The sequence below is a fragment of the Pleurodeles waltl genome, chromosome 9 (assembly GCF_031143425.1).
Source record: "Pleurodeles waltl isolate 20211129_DDA chromosome 9, aPleWal1.hap1.20221129, whole genome shotgun sequence".
Classification (NCBI taxonomy): domain Eukaryota; kingdom Metazoa; phylum Chordata; class Amphibia; order Caudata; family Salamandridae; genus Pleurodeles; species Pleurodeles waltl.
In genome coordinates, this window is record NC_090448.1 from 9,867,551 (window position 1) to 9,892,808 (window position 25,258).

The window sequence follows — 25,258 nt, forward strand, 5'->3', positions numbered from 1 at the left end:
GGGGCCCTCGGTCACAGGCCCGGCCTCGGAGGGCCTGGCCGGGGCCCGGGGACCTCGGTCACAGGCCCGGCCTCGGAGGGCCTGGCCGGGGCCCTCGGTCACAGGCCCGGCCTCGGAGGGCCTGGCCGGGGCCCGGGGGCCTCGGTCACAGGCCCGGCCTCGGAGTGCCGGGCCGGCGGCCTCGGTCACAGGCCCGGCCTCGGAGGGCGCTGGGGCAGCCTCCCCGCCACAAGGGCACGCTCGGGAGCACCGAGGCGTACAGAGACCCCCGCCGCCCGGAGACACCACCGGAGGACAACCCTCTGAGGAGACCAGCGGCGCCCGCCCTGCGTCACACCGCACGCACTGACGTCCTTTAGCCCGCCTCTTATCAGCAACGTCACCGTTTCTCGGAGTCCCATTAGTTAGGGGGTTTGACGTCATCTGAAAGGGCGGAGACCTGTCGTGTGCATTAGTTGACTGAGGTGCCTAGGGCGGGTTTTGCGTAGATCTGACTTTAAACCTGCAAGGAGAGATCGACGTAGAATCGGACCAATGGAAAGCGGGGGGCGGGCTGTGTGTGGAGTTTGGACGGATACCAGCGCTGTCTAAAGGAGGCTGGAACCCCGTCCAATAGGATTGCGGGGGCACGCAGAGCACTGAATCACGGTCCAATCACAGGGCTCGAGCTGGCTCGGGGTAGGGATGGAGCCAATGGCTGCGCAGGGGCGTGTTTCTGGTTGGTCGGTACAGCGGAAGCGGCCTCGCTGAGGGTCAGTCTCCGCCGCGGACGCACAGGGTCAGTGTACAGCTTCGTCCTCTGGCGCTCCCTCCTCACAGCCCGACCAGCCACTGACCAGCATCTGTACTGATAGTGCACAGGTGAGGGTGTGTGACGTCCGGAGGCCAGGAGCACTGGTACAGGCGGGGGTGTCTGACGTAGGGGAGGGTGTGTGACACGGGGGGGTGTCTGACATAGATGGGGGTGTCTGACAGGTGAGAGTATGTGACACTATGAGCGAAGGATCACTGGTACAGGCGGGGGTGTCTGACGTAGGTGAGGGTGTCTGACAGGTGAGAGTATGTGACACCATGAGCTCAGGATCACTGGTACAGGTGGGGGTGTCTGACACGGGGTGGGGGTGTCTGATACAGGTGAGGGTGTGTAACACGGGGGGTGTCTGACATAGATGGGGGTATCTGACAGGTGAGGGTATGTGACACTATGAGCGAAGGATCACTGGTACAGGTGGGGGTGTCTGACATAGGTGAGGGTGTCTGACAGGTGAGAGTATGTGACACCATGAGCTCAGGATCACTGGTACAGGTGGGGGTGTCTGACACGGGGTGGGGGTGTCTGATACAGGTGAGGGTGTGTAACACGGGGGGTGTCTGACATAGATGGGGGTATCTGACAGGTGAGGGTATGTGACACCATGAGCGCAGGATCACTGGTACAGGTGGGGGTGTCTGACATAGGTGAGGGTGTCTGACAGGTGAGAGTATGTGACACCATGAGCTCAGGATCACTGGTACAGGTGGGGGTGTCTGACACGGGGTGGGGGTGTCTGATACAGGTGAGGGTGTGTGACACGGGGGTGTCTGACATAGATGGGGGTATCTGACAGGTGAGGGTATGTGACACCATGAGCGCAGGATCACTGGTACAGGTGGGGGTGTCTGACATAGGTGAGGGTGTCTGACAGGTGAGAGTATGTGACACCATGAGCTCAGGATCACTGGTACAGGTGGGGGTGTCTGACACGGGGTGGGGGTGTCTGATACAGGTGAGGGTGTGTGACACGGGGGTGTCTGACATAGATGGGGGTATCTGACAGGTGAGGGTATGTGACACCATGAGCGCAGGATCACTGGTACAGGTGGGGGTGTCTGACATAGGTGAGGGTGTCTGACAGGTGAGAGTATGTGACACCATGAGCTCAGGATCACTGGTACAGGTGGGGGTGTCTGACACGGGGTGGGGGTGTCTGATACAGGTGAGGGTGTGTAACACGGGGGGTGTCTGACATAGATGGGGGTATCTGACAGGTGAGGGTATGTGACACTATGAGCGAAGGATCACTGGTACAGGTGGGGGTGTCTGACATAGGTGAGGGTGTCTGACAGGTGAGAGTATGTGACACCATGAGCTCAGGATCACTGGTACAGGTGGGGGTGTCTGACACGGGGTGGGGGTGTCTGATACAGGTGAGGGTGTGTAACACGGGGGTGTCTGACATAGATGGGGGTATCTGACAGGTGAGGGTATGTGACACCATGAGCGCAGGATCACTTGTATAGTTGGGGGTGTCTGACATAGGTGAGGGTGTCTGACAGGTGAGAGTATGTGACACCATGAGCTCAGGATCACTGGTACAGGTGGGGGTGTCTGACGCGGGGTGGGGGTGTCTGATACAGGTGAGGGTGTGTGACACGGGGGTGTCTGACATAGATGGGGGTATCTGACAGGTGAGAGTATGTGACACCATGAGCTCAGGATCACTGGTACAGGTGGGGGTGTCTGACATAGGTGAGGGTGTCTGACAGGTGAGAGTATGTGACACCATGAGCTCAGGATCACTGGTACAGGTGGGGGTGTCTGACACGGGGTGGGGGTGTCTGATACAGGTGAGGGTGTGTGACACGGGGGGTGTCTGACATAGATGGGGGTATCTGACAGGTGAGGGTATGTGACACCATGAGCGCAGGATCACTGGTACAGGTGGGGGTGTCTGACATAGGTGAGGGTGTCTGACAGGTGAGAGTATGTGACACCATGAGCGCAGGATCACTGGTACAGGTGGGGGTGTCTGACACGGGGTGGGGGTGTCTGATACAGGTGAGGGTGTGTGACACGGGGGTGTCTGACATAGATGGGGGTATCTGACAGGTGAGAGTATGTGACACCATGAGCGCAGGATCACTGGTACAGGTGGGGGTGTCTGACATAGGTGAGGGTGTCTGACAGGTGAGAGTATGTGACACCATGAGCGCAGGATCACTGGTACAGGTGGGGGTGTCTGACATAGGTGAGGGTGTCTGACAGGTGAGAGTATGTGACACCATGAGCGCAGGATCACTGGTACAGTTGGGGGTGTCTGACACGGGGTGGGGGTGTCTGATACAGGTGAGGGTGTGTGACACGGGGGTGTCTGACATAGATGGGGGTATCTGACAGGTGAGGGTATGTGACACCATGAGCGCAGGATCACTTGTATAGTTGGGGGTGTCTGACATAGGTGAGGGTGTCTGACAGGTGAGAGTATGTGACACCATGAGCTCAGGATCACTGGTACAGGTGGGGGTGTCTGACACAGGTGAGGGTGTCTGACACAGGTGAGGGTGTCTGACACAGGTGAGGGTCCCTGGCATGGGCTGAATATTGAGAGATCTTACCCTGTAGGGGTCCTGGTTTACTGGTACAGTTGTGGGTGCCACCATGAGCTCAAGTTTACTAGCACAGGCGTGTCGTCATGAGTATCTATAATAGTTCTACGTTTTACCTCCCACTACCTTCTTACTCTACTCTCTCTTTTGTCATTCTTTGCTTTTTTGTAACTTCTCTAATTATGTACGTGGTAAATAAGTAACTCTTGCCATGAGTAACTGTAGTCGCTATACATTTTGTCTCCTACTGCCATGTTACTTTCAACTTTCTGTTGTAACTTACTTTGTTCTGATGTAAATCGCTCTGGCACCTTTGGGTAAAGTCCGCTCTATTAAAATAGCATAAATCAATAACTAGCTGTCTGACACAGGTGGGGGTGTCTGACAGCACTTAGGGTGCCTGGCATGGACAAGATACAGAGCGATTTTACCCTGGAGGGGTTCTGGATCACCTGTACAGGTCTAGATGTCTGACCCAGGTGATGATGTTTGACAAGCTCTGGGTGCTTGGACTGGGACATGATACTGGGGAGTCCGATCCTGGAGGGTTCTGGATCACTGACACAGGCGTACTTGTCTGACACAGGTGGGGGTGTCTGAAACACAGGCCTTGTAGAATCATAAAAATGTTACTAGACCTGCAGGTCGAGTATCTTGAATAATCTACTTGACCCGGAAACAGGTCTCGAATTGTGTCATCGTAGGAAAATATTGTATTTTACAGTCGCCTTTTTCTTCTTTCTCACTTATGAGTGCACCTTCAAAAATGTGAGTTCAGCATTTCTGCTTTAAATAAATCCTCTTTTGTTTGATTAAATACACTAAACATTTGCTCCATGTATAATAGCTCTAGCCCACATTTAAGCTACACATGATCTTTGCATGTCTTGCCTCTTAGTTTACTAACAGCTTTGTCATCAGGGCAGGAGTGTTTCTCCGTCTGTTTAAACACTCACTTTTAATAAATATATTACTAAAGCATGATGTGGTGGTGCACTGTCATTTACAGACAGTAAATGTCCAAGAAATGTCCAAAAACCTTCCCAATAACTTGCAGGTTTACTGATAAAACTATATAGCGCATTAACAATAATCTGTGAAAATTGGGTTTCAGACAACATTTATCACCAAGTAATGTGTTCTGACTTTTTTTTCCAGAGTGTATTAAAATATTTTTTTCATCACACAGAAGTGGAAAAAATAGTCTTTCACAGCTACTGAAATATATTTGTAAAGTTGACTTAGTTATATAAATGTTGGGTGTTTTTGTTAAGAAAAAACATACCAAAAGCCTTTCACTTCACATAGGTCAGACAGTTCACCTTACAACATCCTGGAACTCTGCAGTCACAAGGAAAAGTATTTGCATTGCAAGAAGACAAACTAACTTTTGACCTCTGTCTCTGAACAAATGTGACAAGATAGCTCTACCTCATAAAATAAAACTCGCCAGAGGGAGTGGTCGAGTAGATTTTTTGAGCCCTGTCACATGTGTAGATGTCTGACACACCACTGGGTCCCTGGCACGGGGCATAACAGGGAGTGACCGGACACTTTAGGGTTCTGGATCACAAGTGAGGGTACCTGCTACAGGTGTAGGTGTCTGACACAAGTGGCGGTGTCTGACACACCTCTGGGTGTCTGGCCTGGGCAGTATACTGAAGGATATCACAATGGAGGGGTTCTGGATCATCAGCACCGGTGAGGGTGTCTGACACAGTTGAGGGTGTCTGTCATGGTCAGGACATCGAGGTATCTTCCTCCTGGAGGAGTTCTGGGTCACTGGTACAGGTGTAGTTTTCTGACCTGGGTAGGATACTGAGGGATCTGACCCAGGAGGGATTATTGGATCACTGGCACACGTGTGGGTGTCTGCACAGGGTTGCTTACCATGGGCAGGATACTAAGGGAGCTGACGCTGGAGGGGTTTTGATCACTGGCAACAGGTGTGGGTTTCAGACACAGCTCAGAGTGTCTGACACAAGTGGGGGTTGTCTAACACCTCTCATGGTGCCTGGCACGGGCAGGATACTGAGGGAGATCTCACACAAGAGGCTTCCACATATCTGACACAGATGAGAGTGTCTGACATATTAAAGGGTGCTGGGTGTCTGACCCGGGTGGTGATGTCCGGCATTAGGTGTGGCACTGACCGACCTGACAAGAGAATGATGGTACTTTTGGGTGGCAGGCACAGATAGATTGTCTGCTGCAGGCGAGGGCAGCAGCCCAGGGCTGGTACAAGAAGGGAGACAGTCACAGATTGGAGTGCTGCGTGTCTTGAGCATGTGAGGTGTCTGAACAAGGTAAATGCACCCATTGTTGGATGTCTTCTACAAACAGGAAACTAGAAGATCTGACATTGGAGAGCTGGCACTAGGGAGGGCATGAGAGCGAGGCTGGCATAATGAGCCCAGAAGACATCGACGCTGTGTGTCTGACACTGGCCACGATGCCTGGTGCCTGACATAGACCGAGGAGTCTGACACGAGCTGGTCTGCATCTCTGGCACATGTGAGGGTGCTGGGTGTCCTGCTGAGGTCGGGGTGTCTGACACGGACTCGTGTGTGTGTGTGCTGTTTGTTTTTAATTTGAATGAGGTCCAGCACGGGTGATGGTTGCTTGTGGTGGGTGGGATATTGGATTTCTGCCACTGGTGTGGGAGGCGCTTGTTTAGCACGGACGAAGGTGTCTGGCACAGGCGCGCGTGGTGATTGGTTGGCACAATGGAGGGTGTGGCTTGGTATGTGCTGAGAGAACTGAGACAGAACTGGTTCTGGATGTCTGTCTCAGTTCAAGATGCTGATGGTTAGGCACAGGTAATCGTGCATGGTGTCTGCTGTGGCTGGCATGTCGGGTGTCTGTGGCTGGCATGTCGGGTGTCTGTGGCTGGCATGGGGAACTAGCCGTTAATTACATAGGGCAGCACCTGGCACTGAATTAAGACCAAAAATGAAGAAAAATTATAATGAAAAAATCAGATATTTTAACTAGACTTAGAACATCTGTATTCGCTTTATAATATTGCTGTGTTTCGCAAAACGTTTGTAAACGAAACGTGCTTCCACGGCAGCTTAACCTTATCCGAGCTATAATACAACTTAAAAAAAAAAGCGCTGGCTGTTAGGCATGGGTGAGGGTGTGTGGCACGCGGAAGGGTGCTGGTATGCATGGGTGAGGGAGTGTGGCATGTCTGTGGGTGCTGGTATGCATGGGTGAGGGTGTGTGGCACGCGGAAGGGTGCTGGTGTGCATGGGTAAGGGTGTGTGGCATGTCTGATGGTGCTTGTATGCATGGGTAGGGGTGTGTGACACATGGAAGGGTGCTGGTATGCATGGGTGAGGGAGTGTGGCATGTCTGTGGGTGCTGGTATGCATGGGTGAGGGAGTGTGGCATGTCTGTGGGTGCTGGTATGCATGGGTGAGGGAGTGTGACACGCGGAAGGGTGGTGGTATGCATGGGTATGGGTGTGTGGCACGTGTGAGGGTGCTGGTCGTTGTGCATGTGTGATGCGGCTGCTTGTTTTCTACAGATAAGAGTGATGGGTTCAGGGGGAGCTTCAATTGGTCCGGATTCTGGGAGATGTGATGGGTTCAGGGGGAGCTTCCATTGGTCCGGATTCTGGGAGATGTGATGGGTTCAGGGGGAGCTTCCATTGGTCCGGATTCTGGGAGATGTGATGGGGTCAGGGGGAGCTTCCATTGGTCCGGATTCTGGGAGATGTGATGGGGTCAGGGGGAGCTTCCATTGGTCCGGTTTCAGGGAGATGTGATGGGTTCAGGGGGAGCTTCCTTTGGTCCTGATTCTGGGAGATGTGATGGGTTCAGGGGGAGCTTCCTTTGGTCCAGATTCGGGGAGATATTATGGTTTCTGGGAGAGCTTCCTTTGGTCCGGATTCTAGGAGATGTGATGGGTTCAGGGGAAGCTTCCGTTGGTCTGGATTCTAGGAGATGTGATGGGTTCAGGGGGAGCTTCCGTTGGTCTGGATTCTAGGTGATATGATGGGTTCAGGAGAAGCTTCCGTTGGTCTGGATTCTAGGAGATATGATGGGTTCAGGGGGAGCTTCCATTGGTCTGGATTCTGGGAGATGTGATGGTTTCTGGGGGGGTTCCATTTGGTCCGGATTCTGGGAGATGTGATGGTTTCTGGGGGAGCTTCCATTTGGTCCGGATTCTGGGAGATGTGATGGTTTCTTGGGCGGTTCCATTTGGTCCGGATTCTGGGAGATGTGATGGGTTCAGGGGGAGCTTCCAGTGGTCCGGATTCTGGGAGATGTGATGGGTTCAGGGGGAGCTTCCAGTGGTCCGGATTCTGGGAGATGTGATGGTTTCTGGGGGAGCTTTCATTGGTCCGGATTCTGGGAGATATGGCTGGAAACTGTTTTAAGTGTCTCACCTGTGAGGGCACACCTGTCATGCTTGATGCTGATATGGTTGGGGCGCTGGGAAGTCTGGCACGTGGGGGGGGTGGTATTCTGAATGTAGAGCACAAATGAGGTGCCAGATGTGCCTTGAAGGTGATTGGGGGGGCCTGGCACAGGTCAAGGCGCTCAGTGTGGCATAGGTGGGCTGCTCGTGTTGGGGGGGTCTGCCCCTGGGAGTCTAGTATTCGTGGGGTGCTTGCGCTGGTAAGTATAGCTCGAGTAAGGTGGTCATTCTGGAAAGGTTGGCATAGATAGAGGGTGCATGCTAGGAGGACTGGCATACTCCAGGGCACTGGGAGAGACCTCCGACTCGAAGTGAGGGCCTGGCTTGATTAGGGTGTTGTGGGGGGCTGCTGGGGTGTCGCCCTGGGCGGTGTACAGGTGGTTCTGGGGCACGAGGTGCCCTGAGCTGTGCCACAGCTGGCAGGAGTTCTAGTTGTGTGCTAAGGGGGTCTGGCATAGTTGTGGGCACGGGAGAGAGAGAGCTGTGGCTCGAGGTCAGGGCCTGGCTTGATTAGGGGGCTGTGAAAGGGGTTCTGCCTGGGTGTCGCCCCAGTCTGTGTACAGGTGGGTCTGGTGCACGAGGTGCCCTGAGCTGCCCCACAGCTGGTAGGAGCTCTATCGTGGGCTGAGGAAGAGTCCTGGCGTGCTTGTGGTACCTGGGGTGTGGTGGCATCTCAGTGGGGGTACTGTGGTTCCAGGGAGGCTCTGTCCCTGGCCCGGTGCTAGCGGTGAGAGGCTGCTTTAACGCCATGCTTTGTCCCCCAGGATGGAGGCCCTCGCCCGCCGGTGCCCCTTTCTTTCCCGGGTGTCCCAGTCCTTCCTGCAGAAGGCCGGCCAGTCACTGCTCACCTATGCCCAGAGCTGCCCAGTGATGATGGAGGGAATGGGATCGCGCGCCCTCCGGACCTCGGCCGCGCACTGCCAGGAGGCCAAGGAGGCCAGCCCTGTGGGCAAGGAGGCCAAGGAAAGCAGCGTGCCACCCCAGGGTAAGTGTTGGAGGGAGACCGGGGAATCCCCTCTGGGCAAGGAATGCTGCATGCCACCCCAGGATAAGTGTCGGCGGGAGACCGGGGAATGCCCTGTGGGCGGTGGGGAGGGACGGGGGGGTGGGGGGGCAGGAATTCTGCATGCCACCCCAGGATAAGTGTCGGCGGGAGACCGGGGAATGCCCTGTGGACGGTGGGTGCGAGGTAAAGTCCAGTCCAAAAACCTGTCTCCCATGGGCAGTGCGCCTGGCAAACAGAGGGCGAGGGGTAGGAGACCACCGGGAAGGGGCATGTGGGGGCACGGCGTATACCCCACCCCAGAGGGTACAGGTCTGTGTGCCCCTCTGTATCCGCTCTCAGGGTCCTTTGTTACTGGTCAGGTTACTGGTTCACTGTCCTGACCTTCAAACCGCAGTAAAGCTAATGTAATAAAAACACCGACCGGACCTTTGCCCCCTGACCCCGCGTGGGGCCGGCGCACTTTACCCACGAAACCACTTTACAAAGCTTGTGCTGTGTCACTAATCTGGGTGTCATTCACTCCTTCATTCCCCTTCAAACAAAGGATCCAGGACTTTAAGTGGGTTTAAAAGAAGTGGGGGCGGGGGACCCTGTATAATTTAGCGCGTGGCTTAAACATCTGCGCTGAAAGTGGCCTTTGCTCTGTGCGCTTTGCAGAGAGGCCAAGGCGCGTAGTTTAAGCGCTAGGTTTTGAAACGCATCAGTTAGGAGCTAGGTTTCAGGCATACATGAAATGTTGATGAGTGAAATCTGAACCTTTTCTGTTGGTGTTCACAGGGACCAGCGCCCCGCCCAGCGGATCCCACTCGCCCCCGGGGCTCTCGACGGCTGATACCACCCCCAGGACCGCCACCAAGTGCCCCTTCCTGGCAGCAAAGATGAACCCCGACAACAGCAGCGTGTTCCGCACGGCCAGCCCGGACCTGCAGGAGGATGTGCGAGAGATGCAGGCAATCAGGCAAGGTGCGTGGTAATCCGGGGGGGCCTTTCTGGGTGTGGCCGCCCCCAGCAGGAAGCTGCCCATGAAATCCTGTCTGCTGTGTCACGTCAGGAAACCTGCCCCCTGGGGTAGTTTCTAAACCCTCCCGGTGGTAGCTGAAGTTTGCTAACCGCTGCTGTTGAGCAATGCACGGTTTACAAAGCAGTTCTGTGTTCATATGTGCCTTGCAACACACGTGTTTCAAGAGTACAGGCGCCCCTTAAGCGCGTTCCAAGAGTACTCGCGCCCCTTAAAACACATTTCAAGAGTTCTTGTGCCTGTTACACACATTTCACGAGTTGTTGTTTGGTCCTTACATCATGTGATGTAGCTGTTTTCTGTGGAGATCTGAACTGACTGGTCCACTTCTGTTTTTCTGAGCAGAGTTGGCCGAATCCCCCATGACCCCGACTGTGGTTAAGATTCAGACCGATGGCAAGGAGCAGCCTGGCTTGTTGAAGAAGTTTCAGGATGTGGTGCGGAAGCAGAGACCGGAGACCGTGTCCCACCTCCTTCAGGACAACATGCCCAAATGTAAGGATGCTGAGCCTTCGCGGGGCTGCTCTCAGGTGTGCTGACCTGTCACCGCACCTGCCTGGCCTGGATGCGGAAAGGTGTAGAACTTACGTAGAGCTGGCAGAAACTGCTTTTTTATTAGTAGTATTTCACTGATTAATTTTGTGCTCCTAATGTTGCAGAAATATTCAACACTAGGGCTAAACGTCGAGAGGGTTTTGCCAGAAGAATAACAAGAATTGGCAACGCCTGTAGATGTGGTGTTTCCCTCCAGCCTTTTAGCAGTTCTTGTTTTGTCATGGTTTTTACATTTTACAAGAATTCTACTGTTCGGGAAGCAGCCGGGCCCTCAAAGGACCATGACCTAAGGACACTTGGGTCTCAAAACGCAGACATGAGCGTAGTATTCCCTGGCACTGAAGGGCCTACTTTGTGTGTGGATGTGTTCCTTGTGGCAGGGCAGCATGCCATAGCTCATCAGCCAATGGCTCAAGTGGGCAGACTTATCGCCCCTTCATGGATGCTAGAGTGGGTGGAGAAACATGTGATTGACACAACCACCGACCAATGGATGACGTCTGGCTGAACACCCTTGTAAGCAACTATTCCTAGTTCTAATCAGCTCAAAAGGTCTTGGATAACACTGACTCGGAACGGCTAACTGGTCTGGCAGCTTCTTGCCTTTGAGAAAGAAAGTAAAACGAGTAAAATTTAAGAGAGAATAGAACAAAGGCAGGCAAAAAGGAAGGGGTGGTTGGAAGGTGTAAAAAAGGAAGGGGGTAAAGGAAGGAAGACCAAAATGGGAGGAAAAGGTGAAGGAGAGCGAGAAAGAAGTAGGGAAACATTAAAATGCAAAAGGAAAGAAAAAGAAAGCAGGCAAGAAAAAAGAAGACAGGAAAGAAATAATCAAAGCAAGAAGGAAAGACAAAGAAAATAGGAAGTGAAAGCAAAAAAATACAAAAAAAGGAATGAAAGAAAGCAAAGAATGAAGGAAAGATAAAAGAAAGTAGGCAAAAAAGGACAGAATGAAAAGAAGGCAGAAAGAAAAAAGGAAAGCTAAGGCAAGAAGTAAAAGTAAAGAAGGCAAAAAGGACGGAAAGAAGACAAGATAGGAAAACGGGAGAGAAGGAAAGAAAATGAAGAGAAGGCGACATAGAAAGAAGATGGAGAGAAGGCCGGAAGCGGGGTTCACAGCAGGAAACTTGGATACTAAAGTCCAAATGACACCAGCTATTTTTAAATCCTAGTTTTACGAGTGTGCTACAAATTAAAGATGATAAAGTTTGTTTTTCTTCATGTGCAAACTTTATTCAAGAAGCATTGGTAACTCTAAGTCCAGGAGCATAGTATGCTATGCTGTGAAATAGTTTTAGTCAGATAAAGGCCCCTCCAAAAGGAATTTACAGCAGCGTTGGCAGAAGTGAAGTGATGAAGCTGGAACGTGGCCTGTGTTCACTTAAAGGGCGTCCTGGTACTGGAGGGAACTACCTTGTGAGCAGATGTCCACCTCGCGAGAGAGCAAAATGCTGTCCCTCAAAGTGAAGGTGACCAGTGGCTGAAGGAGTCTGACCCACATGTGAATGACACAACTACAGACCAGTAGTTGAAGAGAGGTGTCTGAAAGACCTTTAAATAAGTATATTATATGTATTATTTTGTAAAATCAAAAGGACCTAAAGTGGCAGAACTCTTTGAATCTGGCATGTCCCACCCTTCACATGCTCTTCTCTGTGGCCTTTTGAGGGCCCTGGGTTCTGAAAAGAGGGCTCTTTCCAGGTCATGCTATACATTGGTGGCTACTTCAGTGGTTGGAGACTTTACCAGTTGGGCTGCTCAATGTAGCTCTTATACCATTCTGTCTCCATTGTGGTTGTGATGATTGTGGGGGAAGGGGGGGGGGGGGGGGGTGAAGATACTAAATGAAGGAGGCGGCCGGTGTGAGCCACTCAAACATCAGTGAAGACACTGATTGGTTAACTAGAAACTTACCAGTTGAGTATATTGGTTTATGGACTCGCTGTAGAGATTTTGAGGAAGGGCACTTCGTGGTACAAACTGAAGGCTTAAGCAAAAGTCTTCTCTTTATACCACTGCACATCCTTGGGGTGAATGGGCACTGCTAATCAAATGCGTTGTTGGCATTGCTTCTGAAATGCCATGCTTGTGGAGGGAAGGGGTGCCTTGTCCCGGCGGGGGTTGAGGTGCGGCAGTGGCACTGGGATGCCTTGCGTGTGTGGGGTGCACTGGGGTGCCTTGCGTGTGTGGGGTGCACTGGGGTGCCTTGCATGTGTGGGGTGCACTGAGATGCCTTGCGTGTGTGGGGTGCACTGGGATGCCTTGCGTGTGTGGGGTGCACTGGGGTGCCTTGCGTGTGTGGGGTGCACTGGGGTGCCTTGCGTGTGTGGGGGGGGATGCCTAGCACATGTGGGGCTGGGATGCTTTGCACCCTGGGGGGAGGAGGGGGTTGCAGCTAGTATGCCTTGCGCACACACGTGTGGGGCTGGAGGGGGGAGGGTGCAGGCACGCTGGCAGTGGGGTGGCTTGCATGCGTGGTAGAATGGTGGGGCACTGGCAGTGGGAGGAAGGTGCACGTGAGGCAGTGGGATACCTTGTGGTGGTGCAGATGGGTACTGGCAGTTGGATGCCTTGCCCGCATTGGAGGGGTGGCACACTAACATTCCTTGCATGGGAGGGCCTGGGCACTTGCAGTGGGGTTCTTTGGTGGGCGTGCATGGGCACCACCTTTGGGATGCCGGGGGGGGAGGGGGCATGCATGGGCACTGGGATGCCTTTGAGGGGGGGGGCATGCGTGGGCACTGGTAGTGGGATACCTTACAGTATAATGCATGGGCACTTGCAGTGGGATGCCTTTGGGGGAGTGCGTGGGCACTGGCAGTGGAATATCTGATTCTGGGGGGGGGGGGGGGGGGGGACATGCGTAGCAGTGGGATATCTTACGGGGGTCATGCTTGGCCACTGGCTGTGGCATATGTGGGGGCGTGCATGGTGTAGGAAAGTACCATCTTGCCTGGCATGTTACCCCCATTTTTCACTGTATATATGTTGTTTTAGTTGTATGTGTCACTGGGACCCTGTTCACCAGGGCCCCAGTGCTCATAAGTGTGCCTGAATGTGTTACCTGTGTAGTGACTAACTGTCTCACTGAGGCTCTGCTAATCAGAACCTCAGTGGTTATGCTCTCTCATTTCTTTCCAAATTGTCACTAACAGGCTAGTGACCAATTTTACCAATTTACATTGGCTTACTGGAACACCCTTATAATTCCCTAGTATATGGTACTTAGGTACCCAGGGTATTGGGGTTCCAGGAGATCCCTATGGGCTGCAGCATTTCTTTTGCCACCCATAGGGAGCTCTGACAATTCTTACACAGGCCTGCCACTGCAGCCTGAGTGAAATAACGCACACGTTATTTCACAGCCATTTTACACTGCACTTAAGTAACCTATAAGTCACCTATATGTCTAACCTTTACCTGGTAAAGGTTAGGTGCAAAGTTACTTAGTGTGAGGGCACCCTGGCACTAACCAAGGTGCCCCCACATTGTTCAGGGCCAATTCCCCGGACTTTGTGAGTGCGGGGACACCATTACACGTGTGCACTACATATAGGTCACTACCTATATGTAGCTTCACAATGGTAACTCCGAATATGGCCATGTAACATGTCTATGATCATGGAATTGCCCCCTCTATACCATCCTGGCATAGTTGGCACAATCCCATGATCCCAGTGGTCTGTAGCACAGACCCTGGTACTGCCAAACTGCCTTTCCTGGGGTTTCACTGCAGCTGCTGCTGCTGCCAACCCCTCAGACAGGCTTCTGCCCTCCCGGGGTCCAGCCAGGCTTCTGCCCTCCCGGGGTCCAGCCAGGCCTGGCCCAGGATGGCAGAACAAAGGACTTCCTCTGAGAGAGGGTGTTACACCCTCTCCCTTTGGAAAATGGTGTGAAGGCAGGGGAGGAGTAGCCTCCCCCAGCCTCTGGAAATGCTTTCATGGGCACATTTGGTGCCCATTTCTGCATAAGCCAGTCTACACCGGTTCAGGGACCCCTTAGCCCTGCTCTGGCGCGAAACTGGACAAAGGAAAGGGGAGTGACCACTCCCCTGACCTGTACCTCCCCTGGGAGGTGCCCAGAGCTCCTCCAGTGTGCTCCAGACCTCTGCCATCTTGGAAACAGAGGTGCTGCTGGCACACTGGACTGCTCTGAGTGGCCAGTGCCACCAGGTGATGTCAGAGACTCCTTCTGATAGGCTCCTTCAGGTGTTGCTAGCCTATCCCCTCTCCTAGGTAGCCAAACCCTCTTTTCTGGCTATTTAGGGTCTCTGTCTCTGGGGAAACTTTAGATAACGAATGCAAGAGCTCATCCGAGTTCCTCTGCATCTCTCTCTTCACCTTCTGCCAAGGAATCGACTGCTGACCGTGCTGGAAGCCTGCAAAACTGCAACATAGTAGCACAGACGACTACTGCAACTCTGTAACGCTGATCCTGGCGCCTTCTCAACTGTTTTCCTGGTGGTGCATGTTGTGGGGGTAGTCTGTCTCCTCTCTGCACTAGAAACTCCGAAGAAATCTCCAGTGGGTCGACGGAATCGTCCCCCTGCCACCGCAGGCACCAAAGAACTGCATCACCGGTCCCCTGGGTCTCCTCTCAGCACGACGAGCGAGGTCCCTTGAATCCAGCAACTCTGTCCAAGTGACTCCCACAGTCCAGTGACTCTTCAGTCCAAGTTTGGTGGAGGTAAGTCCTTGCCTCCCCACGCCAGACTGCATTGCTGGGAACTGCGACTTTTGCAGCTACTCCGGCCTCCGTGCACTTCCGGTGGAAATCCTTTGTGCACAGTCCAGCCTGGGTCCACGGCACTCTAACCTGCATTGCACGACCTCTTAAGTTGTTCTCCGGCGACGTGGGACTCCTTTGTGCGACTTCGGGTGAGCACCGTTTCACGCATCCTCGTAGTGCCTGTTTCTGGCACTTCTCCGGGTGCTACCTGCTGCTGAGAGGGCTCCTTGTCTTGCTCGACGTCCCCTCTGTCTCCTGACGCAATTTGCGACATCCTGGTCCCTCCTGGGCCACAGCAGCGTCCAAAAACCCTTACCGCACGATTTGCAGCTAGCAAGGCTTGTTGGCGGTCTTTCGGCGGGAAAACACTTCTGCGCGGCTCTCCACGGCGTGAGGGATCCGTCCTCCAAAGGGGAAGTCTCTAGCCCTTGTCGTTCCTGCAGAAACCTAAGCTTCTACAGTCCAGTAGCAGCTTCTTTGCACCCGCAGCTGGCGTTTCCTGGGCATCTGCCCATCTCCGACTTGCTTGTGACTTTTGGACTTGGTCCCCTTGTTCCACAGGTACCCTCGACTGGAAATCCACCGTTGTTGCATTGCTGGTTTGTGTCTTTCCTGCAGAATTCCCATATCACGACTTCTATGTCCTTTGGGGAACTCTAGTGCACTTTGCACTCACTTTTCAGGGTCTTGGGGTGGGCTATTTTTCTAACCCTTACTATTTTCTAATAGTCCCAGCGACCCTCTACAAGGTCACATAGGTTTGGGGTCCATTCGTGATTCGCATTCCACTTTTGGAGTATATGGTTTGTGTTGCCCCTATCCCTATGTGTCCCCATTGCATCCTATTGTAACTATACATTGTTTGCACTGTTTTCTAAGACTATTACTGCATATTTTGGTATTGTGTATATATATCTTGTGTATATTTCCTATCCTCTCACTGAGGGAACACTCTGAGATACTTTGGCATATTGTCATAAAAATAAAGTACCTTTATTTTTAGTATAATTGTGTTTTCTTATGTAATTGTGCATATGACACTAAGTGGTACTGTAGGAGCTTCACTCGTTTCCTAGTTCAGCCTAAGCTGCTCTGCTAAGCTACCATTATCTATCAGCCTATGCTGCTAGACACCCTATACACTAATAAGGGATAACTGGGCCTGGTGCAAGGTGCAAGTACCCCTTGGTACTCACTACAAGCCAGCCCAGCCTCCTACACATGGGCACTGGCAGTGGGATGCCTTGCAGGGGTCTTGCGTGGGCACTGGCAGTTTGATGCCTGGGCCCAGGGTTGTAGATGGGCACTGGCAGTGGGATGTCTTGGAGGAGGCGTGCATGGGCACTGGCAGTGGGTATCTTGTGTGTGTGGGGGATGCTGCCAGTCTTGCGTTGCATCTTGTGGGGGAGAGGGTCCCTTGTACTCTGCTGTTGTGAATGAGTTGAAGTGAAAGCAGATCTTTGACAATCCTTGTGACATCCTTTTCAGCCCCAGGTGATTGAAGTTTCTGTCCCTTTCTAATTGTCAGCTGTTAGCACCTTCCTGTACGACCAGTTTTTTGAGAGAAAGATTGACGACAAGAAGAAGGATCACACGTACCGTGTCTTTAAAACCGTGAACCGGAGGAGCCGCGCCTTCCCCATGGCGGACGACTACTCCGACTCCCTGGTCAGCAGGAAGGAAGTGTCCGTCTGGTGCAGCAACGACTACCTGGGGATGAGTCGCCACCCCCGCGTCGTGGGGGCCGTCATGTAAGTGCTGGTGTTTCTTAAACTGTCCAGAAGTGTGGCAACCAGGAGGCCTGGCAAGTCCTAATGTGGGGCTCCTAATACCCTTTGGAGTAATGGTACTGCAGAAGTATGTCAATGTTGCTTCGTGGTGTTTCCCACACTGCTGCCCTTTTCTAGCAGCTCTTGGTTGAAGAGCCTACTAGGAGGATGGTTTTACTCCAAAGCCTGTTAGTGCGCCCTCCCCTCACTTTAGATTTATGAAGGTTTAAAGCAGCTGTGCCCTGGTGGACAAAGACCGTCCTAGAAGACAGGTGGTTTCTAGGTGGGTCACTAGTATTGCACCCTCATTTGAATAGGTGGAACTGAAGCCCACAATATTGCAACATTAGTTTTTCAGCAGCACATGACCATGAAGCGTGGTTGGCCTTGGATGTCTCCCTCATTTCCCATGAGCAAATGGGCTGCATAGTACATCACGTCTCATCTGCGCTTGAGACGTGGGTCATGTTATTTACATTCTCCATCATGGGTTCTTCCCTGGCTTCATAAACACAACATGTCTGCATATGCACATTTTCACAGGAAGCATATACAAGGGAATCTGTTTCTTAAATCCAGATGCCTGGGTAAGAAGATGTTCTCTTGATATATTTATTTCTTTATTTTTTTTTCTTTATTTAAAATGAGAATGGGAGGGATGTGGCTTTTTGAGCAAAAAAAGAACAATAAATATTACAAATCTCAATTCTTAATAAAAAAAAATATATATATATATATATATATATATATATATATATATACTGGGCAGATAAGTAGAAGACACTGCTGTGCCTCTCACATCACCAGTGCCCCGGAAAGAAATGGAGAAACCATTGTATTGCTCAGTTGGAGACCAGTTTGATTTTTTTTTTTCTCCTCTGAGGGGGAAGAAACCTGAGCACTGGTCTCTTCCCATCTGTTTTTTCTAAATCTTCTTAGTTAAAATATATTTAATATTCTTGAGCTATGGAAATTAATATTTTCATTTGTTTTTAAATAAATTTATTATCGCAAAATATGGAAAGAACTTAGACTTTTAGAAAACACAGACGCCCTTAGTTAACTTACTTGTTTGCACGCGTGGTGCATCGTGACGCAAGCGAGGACATTGCAAAACACAGCCAATGCTGTCAGAGCCGGAGAGCTCAATGTAGAACTGCAGTCAAATCAGTAAAAACAAACTTCTTAGGAAACCAAAAGTGTTTGGAGGCCACAAGAAGTTTGCATTCTGGACCTCCCCCAAACAAGCCTGGCTCGCATCTTCGTACATGAGATTGGAGCCAGGCGTTTGGCTGAACCCTCCAGTGACATGGCCTCCCTTGGTGGTTTACGCCCTTTATTAAATGGCAAACTGGAGGGGTGTCTGTCTGCCCCTAAGGTTTATAGAGCCACTAAATCCTTATCTGACTCGTTTTTAAGTTCTTGTTCTCTGGTCCAGCAACTCCCAGATCCCTCTTGTTACCTTCAGTCCCACAACCTACATTCCAACAAGAACATTGAGAGCAAACCACAGTTAACAGTTGGCTTCCGCTGCAATCCTTGTCATGGCTGACTCTCCAGGTCTCTTTGACCTGTTTCTTTAATTTTCCTGCACATAAACTACCTTTGTGTTGATTGTGGTTGGACAGTTTACCACCGCTTTAAGTGGGGCACCACCAGAACCCATCATGCTGCTCTTCATAGGATCACGACAGGTTGACTAATGGTTCCCTTCGATCGTGTTTACTAACAGGGAAACTTTAAAGAATCACGGTGCCGGAGCAGGTGGGACGAGGAACATCTCTGGAACCAGTAAATTTCATGTCGATCTGGAGCACGAGCTGGCCGACCTCCATGGCAAAGATGCTGCCTTGTTGTTTTCGTCCTGTTTTGTCGCAAACGACTCAACTCTTTTCACTCTTGCTAAAATGTTACCGGGTAAGTGACTCCAGATGCAGTCTGTACAATGCCACAGGTGACCTACTAGTTTCTTGCTAGGATGCATGAAGACAGCAGCCTTCTCCGTTTACGCCCCTAGGATCTGGAACCATATCCATGTACCCGCCAGGAGCACCCCAACTCCGCTCCAAGAATCGCCCCTTTAAATGCTGATTTACAGCCTGGCGGATGGGGTTATGCCAACACAAACATGACAGATATCCCATCCGCCGTATTGGGATTCCATTATATCCTGTGGAAATCGTAACATGGCGGGCAGGTTATCCGTCACACTTGTGACGGAGAAACGCATCCGCCAAACTCTAAATCAGGCCGTAAGTCACAAGAAAGTAGTGGTCTGCTTTGGTCCACATAACAGCCTCTCCTCCATTAACTGCGTATCTTTACCTTAGACCCTGTACAGGATTCCGCCACCTTTAGGCTAGGCTTGCAATTGACGTATACCATATATACATATGTAGGAATTTAGCCGCTGTTTTATATCGTGCATCTTGCTTGAGCTGTGAGGAGCTCACCTCAGAAGGGTCGCAGCATGACTTATGTGGCTGTTATTTCTCTGAGTAACTAAAGGGGTTTATAACTTGCGCTGTCCATCTGCACTTTCCACTGAAACACAGAGGTTATATTTTTCTGAGTGTTATTTTTTTATATCCCAAGAATGATGAAAATGTACTTATGTTTTTGCACTGAAAATAATCCTAGTGTCTTGTTTTAAGGCTGTGAGATTTATTCTGATGCTGGGAACCACGCCTCCATGATACAGGGGATTCGCAACAGCCGAGTGCCCAAGTACATCTTCCGCCATAACGATGTAGACCATCTCCGTGAAATCCTGAAGAACTCCGATCCGTCCATCCCCAAGATTGTAGCTTTCGAGACTGTCCACTCCATGGATGGTAAGCTCCTTCTTAGGACACTTTCATGAGGTGTTACTGATGTTTGCTTCCCAGGGTGAAACCTGTTTGTTTAGGGCATGTACAGATAACAACTCGTAGGTCTTGCTTCATCGGTACCCAGGAGTAACCTGGGTCTCCTGTGACGCTATCTGAAGTATCATTGGAGCCGAGCCGAGCTGCAGTTTAGTCTACAAACTGTTGGGGGACGCCTGGTCAGCCTTACTAGTTGAGCAGCAGTAAGTATGCTGATTAGTTGCTTTCAGTAACCTGGACATAAAACCCAGACAACACACAGCTAACTAGCATTGAGTTAAGGTTAGGAGATGATTTAATAGCAGATCGAGTAAACCTAGTAGGTTTCTGAAAGCGAGTATAGGCTGGAGGAGCAGAACCAAATGTCAGAGATGCCTTCAAAGAGCGGCTCTGTCGGGCAGTTGGGGGCGCTTAGCAAAGAGCCAGATCATCCGATACCTTCCCAGAAAACCGAAGCGTTTCGCGGATTGAGGATCTGTGAAAGACGCTTCGGGTGTTAACAGGCGGGCAGATTGATCTTGGGTGCAATGTCAGGGTTATTGTAACAGTGCAGGTGCCTTTTCAGGGTACTTGTTGCTTCTCAACTGGTAAAGCTAAGCCTGTGACCCCTTCTGTGTGACCACCATCCGTCCCCTGGTGGGTCTGAGCGTTGGGTTGTGCTGCCAGTAATTTGAATCAAAAGTATGTGTGGTAAGGCTACTCATACGTAACCAGCTCCTACCGGTCTCCAACTGATTTCAAACGTTACAAGTTACTGTTTTGTGGACGCTGAGACCCCTGCAGATGAGCTCTGCATTGTATCTAATCCTTGCTGATGAAGACCCGCGCGCCCACTGAGCCTCTGTTGTGGCTGGGAATCCCCCCACTGCCTGTTTCTCGTCGATGAGGATCGTCCGCTCCCCCACAGTGCCTGCTTGTAGCTGAGGACCAGGCATTCCCTCGGTGTCTTCATTTCTTGCACAAAAGGCCCACTCACTCGATTAGTCTGTCAGGTTTCCAGCTAATCCTGAATTACCCAAGGCTCTTCTTCCCCTGTTTTTACCCACATTCAGAAATCCAGATTCATGGTAGCAAGTATGGTACTCCGTAGACAAGAAGCAATACTCTGGTTTTGTTGTGTCTCTCCCTCCTCTTTCCTCTTCAGTCTGCATTAACCGCTTCTTCTGCCTCAGGTGCTGTCTGTCCTTTGGAAGAAATGTGTGACGTGGCTCATGAGTATGGGGCGATCACCTTTGTCGATGAAGTGCATGCTGTTGGACTGTACGGTGCCCGCGGAGGAGGCATTGGAGACCGAGATGGCGTGATGCCCAAAATGGACATCATTTCGGGAACATTAGGTATGTGCTGCTCAACGAGGAGTGGGCTCTGTTCACTGCACAAACCTTGCGAGCACCAGACTTCATTAGGCGTGTATGAAAGTGTTATTTTTTTATGTTTAGATTACATTCTGGCGCCTGTGTATCCTACATCAAATACATTGTGTTTGTTTTGTATAAACATTGAATCACAATAAGTCTGTGTCAGTGTGGCTTGTCTGAAGCTCCAGCTACGCGCAGAACTAGCACGTTTCCCCCTAGCAATCTGCTGCTGGCGGAAGGTCCTTGTTGCTACTTGGTCCTCCAGTGACCTTGGGTCACCCATTAGCTAGTAGTAACTGTATCAGTCCTCGGAAAATGTCAGTGTGCGTTGAATGCAACAATGATATTGTTATTGACAATGTTTATAAAGCGCTTGAATGTCTTAAGGCGTCTTGGCACTGGCATTCGTAATTTAAAAAAAAAAATAATAATAGATCTATATGCACAGATAGTGGTATTACAGAGCCTGATTTTGAGCAAAGAGCCATGTTTTAAGTTGTTTCCTAAACTGCAAGAGGGTGGTTGATGTAATTCTGCTACTTTTTGGTCTAGCCATAGATTTAGTAAGGTCACGACTGTCACCGGGGGCGCAGGTTGCGGCGGCTGTCGTCACCGGGGGCGCAGGTTGCGGCGGCTGTCGTCACCGGGGGCGCAGGTTGCGGCGGCTGTCGTCACCGGGGGCGCAGGTTGCGGCGGCTGTCGTCACCGGGGGCGCAGGTTGCGGCGGCTGTCGTCACCGGGTGCGCAGGTTGCGGCGGCTGTCGTCACCGGTTGCGCAGGTTGCGGCGGCTGTCGTCACCGGGGGCGCAGGTCGCGGTTGACCAGTGGAATAAAGTGCAACCTGCAGATTGCAGCACCTGCAAGAACGTCTGGAAATCTCCCCAAGGGTCGCAGTGCGTTAGCTTTATGGCAGTTTTGTGTAGGATGTATGTATCCAAAGGAGGGGAGCGCTTTAGCATTAAATCGAAGTTGCAAGAGAAGAGTAATCTAGTAATATGCATACATGATTCATCACTGATATATCATAATCACAATTGTACAGGAAAAAGACGAAGTAACAATATAAAAAGTAGAAGTATGAGAAAAACAAGTGAAACTAAAGAAAGTACCTGATGAAACAGTATTAAAGTAATTCTGTTTCATAAGCGAACTTTAACAGAATGTAAGAGTTACTCAGACATAAGGGTGAAAACACAGCAGTGAGTGGGCAACATAAGAGGTGTTGCAGGAAGCCAGACCTTCGTGATGGACAGGAGGGCCTGAATCCAGGTAACTGACGCTGAGGAAGTGAATGAGCAGTTGCTGTGACTGAGTTCTGTGTGAAAGGTCTGGTGTTCTGACACATGCTTCGCCTGGGGCTTCTGAATGTTGTGGTAAGTAGGCCCCCTCTGCCATCCATCCCTCCGCCAGGCTGCCCATCACGCGGTTGGCCATCTAGATGGGTGGCGTCCGAGAACACATGAGCGGTGTGGATTCTAACACCCTAGTCCCTTGACGACTGGTTTCAGCCTGACGATGACTTCAGTCATAAGCTTCAGTGGCAATGGTAATCCTGCCGACTGCACGTTTCACAGCTTGGATAAAACCCAAAGACTCAAACCTTCACCTGTTTCTCTACTTTCAGGCAAAGCCTTTGGCTGTGTTGGAGGATACGTGGCCAGCACCAGCTCCTTAATCGACACTGTCCGATCCTACGCCGCTGGCTTCATTTTCACCACCTCGCTGCCCCCCATGCTCCTGGCTGGAGCCATGGAGTCCGTCCGAACGCTTAAGAGTACGGAAGGCCAAGCCCTGCGTCGCCAGCACCAACGCAACGTAAAACTCCTGCGGCAGATGTTGATGGACGCAGGCTTTCCCGTCGTGCACTGTCCCAGTCACATCATTCCTATCAGGGTAACCTTCACTCACCCTCCTCAATTTTTCATCATCTCTTGTTTCATTAATTTTTGAGTTTTCCTGATACAGTTGGTTCTCATTTCCTCTCCTCCTGGTTGAAGACCTTAATGCATTTGTTTGTAGTTTTGCTGTTCTTGTGTCACCTGAGCGTTTAGCAGTTTCTGTTATCCTGGCAAACAAAGGGCTTGTCTTATAAATCCCGCTAGTCACCCCCATCTGTGTGCACTGCTCGGCCTAGTGCTTGAGGGGCAGTTTGATTTTAGGAGATGCTTGGCTTCAAGACCCATGTTCACTTACTGCTTTGTTTGCCTTTCGGTAAAAAGACAGACTTCTAACAGGACGGCAGTAGGGGTTGGGTGAAGTACAGAATAATCAGCCCAGGATGGACACTGTGTACTGATCACTGAAAGCTTTATGTTCTGCTCTTTGCTGGTGGGTGAAACACAGAATAGACCTAGGATGGAAACTGTGTACTGGTCACTGAAATATTTACAGTCATCTCACTGGGTGGGTGAAATACAGAGGAATAGGCCTCATTAACTGTGTACTGGTCAGTGAAAGATTTAAGGTCATCTTCTCACTAGGTGGATGAAATACCGACGAATAGACCTAGGATGGAATCTCTGTACTGGTCACTGAAAGCTTTACGGTCAGCTCCTCAGTAGGTGGGTGAAACACAGAAGAGTAGACCTCGGATGGACACACTGTACTGATCACTGAAAGCTTTACATTCTCCTCCTTTTTCCCAGACCATTGGAAACCAGGAGAGAGGTGGGGCCAGGGTGGGTTGTGAAGACTGAGCTCCTTTATGTTGATGGTCCCAAGTGACAACTTCTGGGTACTGTCATTGAAGTCTGTTGTCTTTTACAGAAAATATAAACATGTCAACAATCCTCCTTGTCTGCTAATGTAAAAAGTGTATTGTGTAAATACGAACAGCATCTTCAGGTGGAGGGAGGGAGGGAGGGAGGGAGGGAGAGCCAGATGGCTGTGTGACCACATAACAGAATGATGCCTGATTGCTGATGATTTGATGTTTTGCTTATCTAGGTTGCAGATGCTGCTAAAAATACCGAAATCTGTGATAAACTGATGAGCAACCACAACATCTACGTCCAAGCAATCAATTACCCTACAGTTCCTCGTGGCGAAGAGCTCTTGCGGATCGCCCCGACTCCTCATCATACCCCTCAGATGATGCGTTACTTCCTAGGTAAGTTATCTCGCCTGACTCTGCCAGTACGAGCAAATCATCCAAAAAGAAAATCTTTCTTCTTGGTCATTTTAACTCTGTAATTTGATTTCTTGCTCAGTCCTTGTGCCTGAAAGACCAGGGTGTGTTCTTGAACACAGGCACAGTCATGGACGTTGCCTTGACCTCTGCACTCTCCTAGTGGCAGCTTGGTGACTTCTGTCCTTTGACTGAATTCCCATCTCAGTGTGTGAATGGTTGTTCACTTATTTGGCATGCCTGGGTGTAAGACACAGAATTACAGTTTTTCCTCTACACCGTGGTGGGTATCCTGGCGTCCATGAGATGAAGACTTTGGTGTAGGCCTCACCTGTGTCCAGCGAGCACTGACTCCAGTCCTCTGTATCCCTGGTTCAAACCTTGGGATCTGTTGTGAAGTTCACTAAATGTTAACCTTTGTTTATAGCATGCATGGCTGTAGATACCTGTTCTAAGTCTTGCTGCCATCTAGTGTTCGGTTTGGACTGTTTTTCTTCGAAGAAGTATCTTGAATCACGAGGGATCGGTAACTCCTACCCTGGTAGTGAATGCGCATAACATGGCACCGCTCCACTGTTATTGTTTTTCTCCTCCGTTGGGTTTGGGCGTGCATCTACGTTGCTCGCTTACTGAACATCGTGGTCATGCTTCCCTTCCTATTGATGAGAAGAGTTCTACTCCGATGTTCGTTCTGTCTTCCTCTTTATTGCTTGACCCACTCCAGACATTGTGGTTGAAGACTGGACCTCCCAGCCCTCGAAGCGCCCCCACACCTTCCTCATTGACTCTGAAGAATGAAGATGCATAGAGGGTGATAGAAGCCCTCCTGAGCTGTCCTCTGTTCCACTCAAAGTATCCCTATACCGACCGCCATGCCGTCTCTAAGTTTTGTGCCTCTCCCCAGAGCTTGCTAACAACCGCTGTGACTCCTGCTTGGCCTTCAGGAAAAGAAGATCCTTGGGCAGCGGTGAGATGAGCTGGTCCCTCTGCAAAACGTGCCGCTTATCATCTAAGTTGAAGCAGACCCGCTGGGTGCCGG

The 25,258-nt window shown here is 51.0% G+C and overlaps 1 protein-coding gene across 2 annotated transcripts in view; it reads left to right on the forward strand.

Annotated features, from left to right (window-relative positions):
• The first annotated feature begins 727 nt into the window (after positions 1-727).
• ALAS1 (5'-aminolevulinate synthase 1) overlaps positions 728-25,258 on the forward strand; it is a 31,670-nt gene continuing 7,139 nt past the window's right edge. Inside the window, exons 1-10 of one of the 2 annotated variants that reach the window (XM_069206101.1) lie at positions 728-861; positions 8,559-8,779; positions 9,578-9,763; positions 10,164-10,313; positions 16,627-16,849; positions 18,600-18,784; positions 19,522-19,701; positions 20,907-21,071; positions 22,717-22,985; positions 24,039-24,201. In XM_069206101.1, the coding sequence (XP_069062202.1) occupies positions 8,560-8,779; positions 9,578-9,763; positions 10,164-10,313; positions 16,627-16,849; positions 18,600-18,784; positions 19,522-19,701; positions 20,907-21,071; positions 22,717-22,985; positions 24,039-24,201 (1,741 nt within the window). In that variant the 5' untranslated portion in view covers positions 728-861; position 8,559. Of the gene's footprint in view, positions 862-6,160; positions 6,186-8,558; positions 8,780-9,577; positions 9,764-10,163; positions 10,314-16,626; positions 16,850-18,599; positions 18,785-19,521; positions 19,702-20,906; positions 21,072-22,716; positions 22,986-24,038; positions 24,202-25,258 lie in introns of those variants that run through there. The other variant, XM_069206100.1, reaches the window with a different exon arrangement.